General features: G+C 36.5%; 4 protein-coding genes across 5 annotated transcripts in view; 2 read left to right on the forward strand and 2 right to left on the reverse strand.

Moving 5' to 3' along the window:
- On the forward strand, positions 1,760-3,127 carry LOC104772313. The gene has a single exon (XM_010496944.1). It carries the CDS (start codon positions 1,760-1,762, stop codon positions 3,125-3,127), a length of 1,368 nt encoding a protein of 455 aa, XP_010495246.1.
- On the forward strand, positions 5,581-7,454 carry LOC104770005 (phenolic glucoside malonyltransferase 1-like). Its single transcript, XM_010494348.1, has one exon. The coding sequence runs from the start codon at positions 5,614-5,616 to the stop codon at positions 7,006-7,008; it is 1,395 nt and encodes a 464-aa protein (XP_010492650.1). The 5' UTR covers positions 5,581-5,613; the 3' UTR covers positions 7,009-7,454.
- LOC104770006 (aspartic and glutamic acid-rich protein-like) lies at positions 7,926-11,005 on the reverse strand. 2 transcript variants are annotated; one of them, XM_010494350.2, is made up of 5 exons: positions 10,789-11,005; positions 9,747-10,206; positions 9,460-9,654; positions 9,224-9,376; positions 7,926-9,132 (listed from the first exon to the last, which is right to left on the reverse strand). In XM_010494350.2, the coding sequence occupies exons 1-5, from the start codon at positions 10,900-10,902 to the stop codon at positions 8,123-8,125; spliced, it is 1,932 nt and encodes a 643-aa protein (XP_010492652.1). In that variant the 5' UTR covers positions 10,903-11,005; the 3' UTR covers positions 7,926-8,122. The 2 variants fall into 2 exon arrangements, with proteins under 2 accessions (XP_010492652.1, XP_010492651.1); XM_010494349.2 differs by having other exon boundaries at positions 9,218-9,376.
- Positions 11,823-13,428, reverse strand: part of LOC104770007 — a 2,120-nt gene continuing 514 nt past the window's right edge. The window contains exon 2 of the mRNA XM_010494351.2: positions 11,823-12,254. Coding sequence (XP_010492653.1) covers positions 11,981-12,254 — 274 coding nt within the window. The 3' untranslated portion in view covers positions 11,823-11,980. The remainder of the gene's footprint in view (positions 12,255-13,428) is intronic.

Here is a 13,428-nt window from a genome sequence, read left to right on the forward strand (position 1 = left end):
ATTCCTAATCGAGTTATGATTAGAGAATGGATAAGGATCAAAGTTTATTTGGTGTTATCTAAGATATTGGTGTTTCCTAGTAGAACTAGGATTGGTTTTCTTATATATATGTATGTCGAGCTATGACATTAACATAATAACATATAAAGCTTTAAGAGTTTTTGAGAGATTGAGAGATTGTGGAGAGTCTTAGGTTTTGAGCTATTTTCCTAAGATTATAATAAAGAGAGCAAATTCTTTGTTACTTCTCTTCTTCTTTCAAATACGATTCTTTGTGTTTCTATAGATCAAACGAACCGGTGGGCTGAAACGGAGATGGAAACGACAGAGGTGCCGTGAAATAAGATTTTAGTGCTGTTAATCGATCAAAAAATTGATGGTTGTTACTGTCACATTTTTCTGGGTTCAATTTTGATGTGTAGATAACAAATTAATTAACAACGTATATTAAATGTTAGCATATAAGTTTAATCTAACAATTAATATATCTTGTAAATAAATATATTAATAAATAAAATAATGTAATAACTGTGTTATAGAAATATACAAACAGATTAATATATAACTTAACATATACCATACATGTGGTAAATGATTTAGCACGAAAAAAATAATTTTACCAAATCATTTATAAACTTATTGCGATAAAATGTGATTTACAATGTTAATTAAATAAATAACCACAACGCAACAATATATTTTTCTTGTTACTAGTTATGAGCAGTGTTTATTTGAAGTAAAACAAAGTTATGAACAATCTTTTCGCCGTCAAACAAACAATTGTTCTATCATGTTACTAAAAACTATATTAGTATATATCATGTCAATAAAATGGATTTTTGTCAAATATGCCATATTTTTTTCAAAACTTTCCAAATGTGCCATATTGTTTTCAATCTTTCCAAATGTGCTATATTTGACACATTATGGCATAAATTATTGTTCATCAAAATGAAAAAAAAAAAAACAAAAAACAAGCCAAAAAAGTCTACCAAAAGTTAATATTGTCCACGGAAGTTGAAGTTATCCACCAAAAAAATTAAAATTATCAAAAAATTGTTAAAGTTGTCAACCGAAAGGGTTCAAATTGTCTAAAAAATTAAAGTTGTCTATCAAAGTTAGTTTGATAAAAAAAAGTCTATCAAAGAGGTTAAAGTTGTCCACCAAATTCCAAAAATGTTATCCACCAACTGACTTCGATGTGGCACATCTGGAAAGATTTAATCGATTATCTCAGATTTAGAAAGAAAAAAATACTGTTCATGGCACATTTGATAATTTTCTCCTAATAAAATAGTTAATTATCTCAAATAACTATCGAAGACCAAACCGGTAGTTTCATATTTTTGATATAATAATTGAGTTAGCAAGATAAATATAAATTTATCACCTGAATCATAATTTTATTGCGATATAATATGATTTTTAAAAAGATATATTCATAAAGTTATTGATACATATATTTTGTTATCATGTTAGTCCAATAAATAATAATCAAATTCATAATATGTTCTTAGCTGAACAATATCGTGAATCGTCAAAAATTGAATTAAAAATGTTTAGACGACCTTTTGGCTATGTCATCCCAATCCCACTAATAAATAAACCTTCCTTTATGAGATGACCGAACTCTGGTTTCCTGGATGCAAAGTTAGGGTCACGACCCTCCTTCGGTTGGAGAAGTATCATTTTCGGTCGAGAGCTTTTACTAAATGGTTTGAAAAGAAGAGTAGGGAATGGGGCTTCCCTTAAGGTATGGATGGACCCTTGGGTGGAAGATGGAGAGATGAGACCACCTTGGATAAAAAACACCATCATCGACATCAACTTACAAGTCAAAGATCTCATTGACTTTGAGAGAAGAGATTGGGATATTCAAAAGCTGGAGTTTCACTTCCTCCCGATAGACATTGCTAGGATCTTGAAAAGTAAACCTGTGGTGGACAAAGAGGACATTTTTGTGTTGAAACACAATAAAAGTGGTGATTTCTCGGTCAAATCAGCGTATTGGGTGGCGGATACTCAGTTCAACCATGAACTGCACCAGGAAGCAAACATCCAGCCTTCGATTAACGACCTGAAAGCACAGGTTTGGAAGCTTCACTCAGATCCCAAGCTTAAAGTTTTTCTCTCGAAAATCCTGAGTGGAGCTCTACCAGTCATCTCAAAACTCAAAAACAGAGGGATTCGGCTTGAAGATAGATGCCAACTGTGTGGTCAGCTAGATGAAACAATCAACCACGTTCTCTTTCAGTGCTTTGGGGCTAGACAGGTCTGGGCTCTTTCAGATTACCCTTCTCCTGAGTTCGGCTATGATAAGGGATCTGTCTTCTCGAACCTTCACCATTTACTGATTAACAGAGACAATAAACACTGGCCATCTCAGTTGAGAAAAAGCTTTCCCTGGATCATTTGGCGAATCTGGAAGAACAGAAACAGCTTCCTCTTTGAAAACAAGTTTTTCTCTCCTCCCGATTCGGTGATCAAAATTAGAGATGAGGTTGAGGAATGGTTTATTGCCCAGAGGTTGGATATAAACGGGGAGTTGTCACAGGAGTCAACAATAGTTCCGGTTCATCACACCACACAGGTAAGAAGTGAACCGGAGGCATTGTCGAGAAGGAACGATATCTGGAAACCACCACCCTTATCTCGGGTTAAATGTAATGTTGGGGTGTCGTGGTCGAGAAGGAATCAACTTGTAGGAGGAGCGTGGGTCTTGAGGGATGAAAGGGGTAAAGTTCTCTTGCACAGTCGAAGAGCTTTTACCAATGTTGAATGCAAAGACAAGGCCAATTTTTTGGTTACCAAGTGGGCGATCGAGTGTATTCTCAGTCTTCGTTATGTGAATGTCACCATAGCCCTGGAAGCAGCTTCTCTGATTTGTTATCTGTTGAGACCAAAAGCGTGGCCATCCTTCAATTACGAATCAATTGAACTTTTGAGGTTATTGGAATGGGTTGATAGGTGGAAAGTGGAAGTGGAGGGATCAGGTACTAACAGAGGAGCTTTTCTCATCGCTCAAAGTGTTACTAGTGAGTGTAGGCTTCATTCCTATGTAGCAGCAGGGGCTCCTTCCTGGTTGCATAGTGTTTTTGAACATGAGAGAGTTCTATCCTCTGCTTAGTGTCTGTTATTGTAGCTATTGTCTAGCAGGGTAGGAATTTTTTGGGTAGGGCCATGTTTACAAAAATGGCATCTTATAGTTTAGGCCTTAGTCTAACAGTGGGATTTCTTTCAGGTTGTGGAATCCTGGTAACTTCTTTTGTAATATGTTCAAATATAATCCATCAATATAATTCAGTTGACCAAAAAAAAAAATGAGATGACCGAACGTTAAGTAATTATTAATTATTCTTACCAATTCCACACACTCTCCGTCTCTCCCTATCAAACAGTGAGATTAATACATACTTTGATTCAGGATTATCATACTTATCGCTTACATTGTCCTCGTACGTAAAATAGTAGATTATCATACTTGTTTTTGCCCGCTGTGATCCAAACTACCAAAACAAATAGTAGATGCCGTTTTTTGTAATCAGGTAAAAAACCCCAGAGAATCTAAGCAACAGGGATAGTCTCATGATAACATATGTAAGATTTTATATAGTCTATGTTATTTACACGGAAGCGCATATTAGCACAACAGTGAGACAAACTAGAGATCGAGCCTTAACTTCAATATGTCTTCATCATCTTGACAAGCTCCCGCCTCAACTTCAATATCGCACCAGCGGAAACTAGCCTAGTATCGATCTATTATTGGATTCTAATGACCAACCTCTTTTTATACTGAAAAGATAATAACCCCATATCAAATTAAAGAAGCCGTGTTTATTCCTTTATTCATCTAAATCTTGTCATCTCGTTTTCACAATATTTAATACAATAGGCTGTGAATAGACAAGTGAATAGTTGTCTAGTCTGCTCCGGACCGGACTAAAATTTGACCAATCCGCAATAAATTTACCATTCACAATTCCAGACCAGTATGCACTATCTTATACTATAAAACTTCATACTAGTCTGCAATTGAAAAATAAACTGTGTACTATGGAGATTATACTATTGGTCCGATTTTTTTTGTTTAGACTATCCTCATTAATGTGATCCTTAGTTGTTTCTTAAGGCAATTTTTAATAATAAAAAGAGAAGAAGAAACTTTGTTAAGAGAGAAGGAAAATTTTGTTGATTATTGGTAGAACCAATAATATTGCGCCATCTGTCGTCGAAGAGAGAACAACTCGCAAATGAAAGAGGAAGGCCAAAAAAATTCCCCCATCAAATTCATTTTACCCCTAAAACCAATAATATTATGCCACCTGTCGTCGAAGAAACGTTTCTCCTTGTCCTAAAATTAGAAACGTCTCCTTCCCTTCTTTCCTTTTGTTTCATTTTTAATTAATTTCTTTAACTAAGAAAAATCCTTAGAAACAACTAAGGATCACCAATGAAGACAGTCTTACTCCTTAAAACCTCCATACCAACTCCATACAAAAGTGAAAGTTGGATAATAACTTGATTTTTAACTAGTTGGATCCAAGCTCTTTGTTCTCATTGGTTAAATTTGTGTTTCTTTGTACTTTTGAAAAATGTGTATACAAATGATCATTTTTTTTTGTCAAAACATATTCATAAATATTAAAAATCCACAAAATAAAAAATCACATTTCCAACCATTTATCTCAATCAAAATAATATTAATATGGAATAATCGAAATAATAGCTTTTGATTTATAATTCTAATCTTAGAAAGCTAATTTTCTTTTTGAACTCTATGTTATGGGATAATCGAAATAATAAATTTTGATTTGTAATTCTAAACACATCTTGTAATAGTTATTATAAATTATAATAAAATATTATTAAAATAATTTTAATCCTTTGTACACACCACTCCATATCATGATCTGATTTTTACAAATCATAATAGTGTGATATTATGCATACTAATATACTATTGTATGGTGTTGTGCATACTAAGAGCATCTTTACTCATAGTTATTCTTGAAGGTACTCTCAATTAAAAATTAAAAAATAATAATAAAGCAAATAAAAAAGTGAGAACCGTTTCTTTGACAAGCATTGGAAGGAACGTTCATCTATAGTCTAACAGCTTATGATTGGTCAGTTTTTTTTTATATTGATTTATTATTTAAATATATTATAATATTTTTAAAAAATCATTAAAATACATTATATTGAGTAACGCCAACCGTTACTACCGATAATGATGGTCTAATGTTTATTCCATATTACAATCCATTCTACTCTATACTAAAAGGTTAGTACGCACTATGTACAGTACAGAGGGTATGGAGCAACATTCAAAACCTAAATAAAGGACAATGAAAGTTTTTTTTTTCTTTTTTTTGGTAAAAACAATGAAAGCTTTTAATGTGCCGACATAAAAAAAAAGAAAAAAAAACGTGTAGTTTTACAGTCCATAAAACTGTACGATCCACAATGAAATTACACGTCTCATAGGCTATATAAAACTTTTTTTTTTAATCTTTTTAATTAAATTTGATTTTATTAGCTGTATAATACGAACATGATGATCATGACAAGAGAACTCATAACATAACACACAATATAGAGAGCAAAGAAATGACTTCATCACTTAATATCATTGAGGTAGCACGAGTCACTCCTTCGAACTTTGACTCGTCTGAGTCCCTCACTCTCCCACTCACCTTCTTCGACCTTCAATGGTACAAACTCCACACGGTTAAACGAGTCATCTTCTATAGACTCACCGACGCAACTCGCCATGTCTTCGACTCAGTCATCGTCCCCAAGCTCAAAACCTCTCTCTCCTCATCCCTCTCTCACTATCTCCCACTCGCTGGCAAACTCGTTTGGAACCAACAAGATCCCAAACCAAGCATCATCTACTCTCCAAATGACGCCGTTTCATTCACCGTCGCCGAGTCAACCGCTGATTTCTCTCGTTTATCCGGCAACTTACCGTTCTTCTCCATTGAACTATACCCGTTAGTCCCCGAGTTAAGTGTCTCCGACGACTCGGCCTCCGCCGTGTCGTTTCAAGTCACGTTATTTCCAAACCAAGGGTTTTGCATTGGCGTAAACTCACACCATGGCGTTATGGATGGACAAACGGCAACCATGTTTCTCAAATCCTGGGCTCACAAATGTAAAGAAGAAGAAACGGCACACACTTCCCTACCACAGGATCTAACCCCATTATACGATCGTGCCGTCATAAAAACTCCAAGGGATATGGCTACAGAGGTCTTAAACGCTTGGCACTCATTAGCCAAAATGTTCAGCGGCGGTAAAGAACCAGAAAATCCCAAAAGCTTAAAGCTTGTGCCGTCGGGGGAGGTCGGTACTGACGTGACTCGATACACTCTCAGTCTCACTCGAGAAGACGTTGAGAAGCTTAGAGAGCGACTCAAGAGAGAATCATCTGTTTCCTCAGCAACGAAGGAGCTGCGGTTATCGACATTTGTGGTAGTTTTCTCGTACGCAATGACGGCTTTAATCAAAGCCAGAGGCGGTGATCAGGAGAGACCAGTCGGGTACAGATTTGCGGTGGATTGTCGAAGCCTCATGGTTCCACCGGTTCCATCGACTTATTTTGGCAATTGCCTTTCTGCTTGTTTTAAAATGCCCTTAAAGGCAGAGACGTTTATGAGTGAAGAAGGGTTTTTGGCTGCTGCGAGTTTAGTTAGTGATTCGGTTGAGGCATTGGACGAGAGTGTAGCATGGACGAATCCAGAGCTTATGATAGCATTTGCGACTGTTCCACCAGGAGCACAATTTCTCGGCGTTTCAGGTTCGACCCGGTTGGGAGTATACGGGTTGGATTTCGGGTGGGGCAGACCGGAGAAAGTGGTGCTTGTGTCCATTGACCAAGGCGAAGTGATTTCCATGGCGGAGAGCAGAGATGGAAATGGTGGTGTGGAGGTTGGCTTCTCTCTCAAGAAACATGAAATGGATCTTCTCATTGATTTGCTTCATGACGACCTAAAAAATTAAATCATTTTTCTTTCTTCACAAGAGAAAACAAAAAAGAGGTAATATAAGGCTAAGCTTCTTCGTCTCCAACAACTTCCAAACACACCAAGTCAATCGAAGTTTACTCTGTTGTATGCTCTGTTTTATACTCTGTTGCACCTCAAGTTTACTCAGCTGCTAAGCATATATCTGTTATGTTGCATTACTCCGCGATTCCCTTCTTTCTGCTCTGATGCACTTTCAGGTTTACCCAGCTGCTTATAAATGACTTGTTCTTATGAGCTTAAAACATGATTGGTTGAGCTCTCACTTCTTGGATCTTCTCAATAAGACACCAATGTTCACAACGTCACTTCGTTCTATGTGACTTCACATTGAGCTGTCTTGGCTGTTAATCTGAATGAGGAATCACTGCATCTGTGTATGAACTTGTGGTTGTATAAGACTTGCTCACTACTTTTTGATCATCTCTCTTGAGTCTAACAACCGGCCAGTAACAACAAGAATTTTGATCATATCTTCAATATGGTCTGATTGAAGAGTGTTTAGAATTAGAAGTAACACAAATATTTAGCTTCTTGAGAAGACGACCTTCCCAATCCGTAGAAACCTGGATTAATCCGACAAGAGGAAAGTGGAGGCACAAAGGCTTCGTTCCATTCTCTAGATTCCTTGATGGACTTCGAAGCGAATTCCTCTCCAGTAAAACAGAAGCTGTAGATTGAGCTGAAAAGACAACAACAGATGATGATGATCAAGGACATTTCTAACATATTCTTGAGCTGCATTACTAAAACTTGAGCAGAGAAATATCAAAGTACAAAAGCAATAATCTCAAGACAATACTCCATCTAACTTGAGCAGAGAAAAGGAACAAAATTTGTCGAGCCTAAATTGAATGAATCCAAAACTATAAAAGAAACTCAACATCAACCACATCACCGAACTTCTCATCGTTTGGTTGCTTCTGTCCAATCACAACAACATTTAAATGTAATCAAAGTACACACGTCTTTTTCCAAATTGAGTTTTTTTATTCAAAGCATAAGTGTTAACAAAAGGAAACACTTTCTTTCATCTGTATGATTAGAAAATAAAAAAACAAGCACATTTGTTTGAGTCACTCTCTCTCTCTCTACTCTGCAGTCTGATTATTACCAGGCAATATCTGCAACGCAGTTCTGTTACTGTTCTTTATAGTAAGGTCCTTCATCATCTTCTTCAGTTGCCTCATGCTCGCATCTTTCAAGTTCTCTTCATCAATCCCGACCTTCTTCTTCTTCTTAGCCTCTTCACCTTTCTTCTCTCCATTCTCATAATGGTCAACATTCATCATCAACTCCATGATGTTCTCTTTGTTCTCGACATTGACAGGCTTCAGAGCCGAGTTCTTTGATGGAGTTGTCGATTTGCATGGTCTTGGAAATTGAACTGATATTGATCCTGCTGCAAATGGAGATAACGGAGTTGTTTTGACTTCAGCCTTTTCAAGAAGAGGAGGAGAATTTGGAGCACTAGCAGCAGAGCCTTCTGATTCCGAAAGAGTCATCTCTTCATCAGCAATATCAGATCCCAGTACGGCTTGGTTCGAATCAGCTTCAGAGATAGTACTCTCTGAGTCAACATCAGAATCATCTTCCGGTTCAGTTTCTGAATCACCAGCATCGCTATTGGTTTGGTTCACCATTGTGTCTTCTTCATCGAAATTGTTGATATTCTCAGGTTCAGCGTCATTCTTCTGAATTGCCTGTTCGGTTTTCGAATCACCAGCATCACTATCGGTTTGGTCCACCTTTGTCTCTACACCGAAACTGTAGATTTTCTCAGGCTCAAACTCATTCTCCTGATTTGCCTGTTCTGTTTTGTCCTCCTTTGCCTCTACATCGAAATTGTTGATTTTCTCAGGCTCACACTCATTCTCCTGAATCGCCTGTTCTGTTTTGTCCTCCTTTGCCTCTACATCGAAATTGTTGATTTTCTCAGGCTCACACTCATTCTCCTGAATTGCCTGTTCTGTTTTGTCCTCCTTTGCCTCTACATCGAAATTGTCGATTTTCTCAGGCTCAAACTCATTCTCCTTAATTGCCTGTTCTGTTTCTTGTGGGTCTACTGAAGAACTGTTGGAAGCTAGAACGTTCTTGGACTCTGCGAAAAAAAAAAAAGACATTTTGATTTAGTAGTGTAAACAAGAGACTGGTTAAGGCGAGTTATTTCTATACTTGTTGCATACCAATACCATTATCATCATTGTGTGTCTCAGTGTTTGCATGATCCAAGACAGGAATATCACCGAGATCTCCAATCTCCTGATCACTGTCATTCTTCTTCTCACACATGACCTGCAAAGTTTCTTCTTGTTTGTCTACTTTGACTAAGCTATTCTCAGATTCTGCAAAAAGAAAGCTGCAACATTTAGAATGCAAACAAGATAACTAAATATAAACATTGATGGTATATAAATGCTTCTGTTACCTTTATCATCAGCCCTAGCTTCACTCATCTCTTCCTTGTTGGTCTCAGTGTTTGCATCCATAGCAGCAATATCACCAATATCAACATATACCTCAAGATCTCCAACTACTTGGTCACTGTCACTCTTCAAGTTCTCCCATACTTGTTCCATAGAAACACTTAAATCTCTACCTGGGATAACTTCAGCCTCTGAACCTGCATATTACCACAACATTCATTATAGATCAACCAACTTATTTGACTTAAGCACAGACATTGAAACAGAGAAAATGCATTGTATGTCTAACCAGATGGATTCTTCTCCTGCGCAGATACTTTTTGTTCTGTATCTTCATTCCTCGCTGGCTTATCCAAAGTTTCTCTTGTCTTCAAACTCAGATCAGCCATACATTTTTCCAACAGCCTGGTTGATCTTCTAGTGCTGTACACCGACTGGACCAATTCATCCTTCTTAGCACAAGAAGTTGCTGCTGAAGCTTTCCTTGTGGTTCGTGCTGCTGGCGTTTTGGGCACATTGGCTTCAAACTTGACAGTGCTAGTCTTGGGTTCTTGAGGAACGTTTTCCTGGTCCATTTCTCCAGCAAGAGACTTGCTCGTAGAACGGGATACCAACAACGAAGACGACTGAGGCTCAGCTTTCACTGTAGTCTTTCTTCGAGTTGTTCTCGTTGCAGTATTTGGTGGCTTCTTAGCTACACTGGTTGGAGACACCTCGGATTGATTCATGTACTCATCAAGACCTTCAACCTATTGATCCAACATACAGTATAAAGCAACAAAACATTAGTAGTAGGAATTAATCTTGCACATGTAATTCAGAATCTAAGAGCATAAATGTTAAATGAAACCACAAGCAATGACCAAAATGACTCAAGATCAAACACATAGACAACTCAAGAGGCAAAACCACGACTCCCAAATTGATCTCACAGCAAAATAACGCAATTCATAAACATTTATGAGGATCAACCAAATTCACCATTCTTAGATTAAGAGTCTAAGCGCATCAACAGAGGTAGAGCTAATCGATGAATAAGGCAGCGATAACATTGAGATCTAAGAATCAAAAACATCTCCGGCTCTAAGACTTTTAACAAATCGATCATGCACAAATCTGAATCAAGTCAGGGATCGATCAGAACAATAGATCTGAGATCGAAACTTTTCCAAACAAAAAAAAAAAAAAACAAAATGATTACTCGCTCATGTTCGATTACACAGATCTTCGTCACAATCGGAATCATAGATATGGATCCCTAAACAAAACTACTACAGATTCTCAGGATCTAAAACGGAAACGGAGCGAACAGAGGAAGAAGAAAGACTTACGATCTCAAGAGCACTGAGAGCATCGGCCATGGCGAGATTGGTCATATTGGCTGGGATTTTGTTCCTCTTGCAGAGAAATTGAAGATCTCTTCTGAGAAGGCTGTGGAAATCCATCTCCGGCGACGAAATCGAGAGAAGTTTCTTTTGGGTGTTGAGAGAGAGAGAGAGAGAGAGAGAGAAATCGAATTTTGTTGACAGAGAAAACAAGATGTTTTTTGCTATGAGTGTGAAGATGTGAGGGTAAGGGGTATTTATACCTCATTTCCCCAAGAAGACGAGAAGCCACCATTAATGAATCTCTAGGTGTGACCGTTGGAGCGGATTTTTTGAATTTTGAATTTTTTTTTTTAAATATTTTAATTTGGGTTTATTTCACTCTTTCTCCGTTTTTGTTACTTGGTACACATTATTGTATATTTTGTATCTGCCAAAATAAGGAGGATATATTCTGAATTAGAAAATTACTGTATTTTGAAGAGCTTTTTAGGAATATTTTATTTATTTCAATCATACAGTAAAAAAAAAAAAATTGATAGGCTCCCAAAAAATAACTTTCGCTCGAATCTTCTTCTTTTTGTAAATCAGAGAAATATAAATATAGCCATGGGCCATATTTGAGTAAGAAAAAGAATAGCCATGGGCCTTAGAAACTGTAAAGCCCATATCAGAGTGTAAATGGTATTGTGAGTGATGATGTGTTCACTNATCTTCTTTTGTAAATCAGAGAGATATAAATATAGTCATGGGCCATATTTGAGTAAGAAAAAGTATAGCCATGGGCCTTAGAAACTGTAAGCCCATATGAGAGTGTAAATGGTATTGTGATTTGTGAGTGATTTGTTGTATCGGTCTTTTAAGTCGTTTTCTATATTCTACAGTTCAAATTATTTCAATTTTCGTGTTGATGAAGTCCAAATCAAATACCTTTTTCTCGTTATAGCTTATCCTTTTGCTTGTGTAATGACTCGATACTTTTCCCTTTGTAGGTTTAAAAGATAATTAGGACTCACCAAAAGTAATTTTCAAAAGCAGAATAAAAAGAAGCAAAACAAGCATTATAACTTAAAACTCGTACAACATCATAACACAAGAAAATTTGTTCCTTTTGAAACGCATATTATAACATGCCACACTTCAAATTTTTATTATAACATTGGGTACGTAAACACACATAGAGGAAGAGTTTGCTTGGCTATGAATGGTGAGTCTTGTCCAAATCCTCGAGACTTGTAGGACGGAACCAAGCTTTCTCCTCCATCACTGAGTCCTCCTGACCCCCACGATTCTCGTCCGTTGTGTCGGTTGAGGAGGACGAGGAAGGTCCAAAGACACCAGTTTGAGGATGAGGAGACCAATATTTGTCGGAGTCAGGCTTTATTAGTTCATCAGGCACTTTACTCGATTGCATATCTTCCTCTACGTTCTTATCATAGGCCGATGTGTGACCATTCCTATTAGCAATACCTCTAGAGGAGAAAAAGTTTGGTTTTACCGATAAATATAATATTGGTTTCTTTCATATATATGTTTTGTATCAAAGTGAGACTTTCACTATAGCAGTACATGAATAAAACAAGGAATATGATTGAGTATATAACCCCACCAATTTATCTTTGGTTCAGAAATTAAAAGGTTCCCATATATTTTAAAAAGAGAATATGGTATCGCAAATAAAAATGGTTATTGAGATGTCGACCCACTAACATTACATATTCCTGCATGCTGTCGGTTCATTTATTTATATATATATATGATTTTCCAATAAATAAATTCGGTCACGTCACGTCTAATCGACCAAGGTGGATGACATGAATACAAAAATCTAGATTTTAGTTAAATAGGCTTCGTCTAGATTCAGAATGGTACAATCTTGTTTACAAGAAAATACCCGATAAACTCGTTGGCCACAAAACATGATCCCTTCGACCAAGAAGATTAGATGAGCCAAGTAAAAAAAAAGTTTTTCTCTGTTAGTAGTTGAGATGGGTGGGTAATGTTCATCCGTATCTAATTTGTACATAATATCCAGTATTCTACACGATCCACACAGTCTACACGACTTTTTTAAAAATTAAAAAAATAAACACGACTACACGAGGGTACGTATGACCTCGTAGATACATATATTCAGAATTTGGATTCGTTAATAAGTTCTTACTAATTATTATCACTTCTAAACGAAAAAAGTGAGGACCCTTTCCAAGATGGCAAGATTTATTGTTTCTCTTAGTTGACCCTCTCCAAGATGGAGGGAATTAATAATCTGAAAAAGACACGTGTCACACTATGAATGGAAAAACTGGTTTAGGACCTTTTTGGTATTATCCTCTTTGCGCCCTATTGGATATGCCATATCCGACTACCGTGTGATCTGTGCTTCTATTCTATGTTAAAAAAAAAGATACATCTCCCTACAACTGAAAATAATAATATACTTATATATACATTTTAAGTTACAAAAAATAATCTACGGCAAATCTTGTACCTATAATCTGCAAATGTTGGACGTGATATCGATGATCTGAAATAAACTAGAAAAATCCAACATTTACGTAAAAAAATAAATAAAGAAGGGATTCGTATAAAGTATAATAAACCTTATGAAGTTTTTGTTTTGTTTTTTTTTTTTTTTTTTTTTTT

Source organism: Camelina sativa, chromosome 20 (genome assembly GCF_000633955.1).
Source record: "Camelina sativa cultivar DH55 chromosome 20, Cs, whole genome shotgun sequence".
Classification (NCBI taxonomy): domain Eukaryota; kingdom Viridiplantae; phylum Streptophyta; class Magnoliopsida; order Brassicales; family Brassicaceae; genus Camelina; species Camelina sativa.

Bases quoted from the DNA above. Each gene is read 5' to 3' on its own strand.
- LOC104772313 (XM_010496944.1), top strand. From the start codon at position 1,760: ATGGACCCTTGGGTGGAAGATGGAGAGATGAGACCACCTTGGATAAAA.
- LOC104770005 (XM_010494348.1), top strand. From the start codon at position 5,614: ATGACTTCATCACTTAATATCATTGAGGTAGCACGAGTCACTCCTTCG.
- LOC104770006 (XM_010494349.2), bottom strand. From the start codon at position 10,902: ATGGATTTCCACAGCCTTCTCAGAAGAGATCTTCAATTTCTCTGCAAG. The intron at 9,655-9,746 runs GTTAGACATACA...GGTAATATGCAG, and splicing joins GCAGGAGAAGAATCCATCTG to GTTCAGAGGCTGAAGTTATC. The intron at 9,377-9,459 runs GTAACAGAAGCA...TTCTTTTTGCAG, and splicing joins AGCTAGGGCTGATGATAAAG to AATCTGAGAATAGCTTAGTC.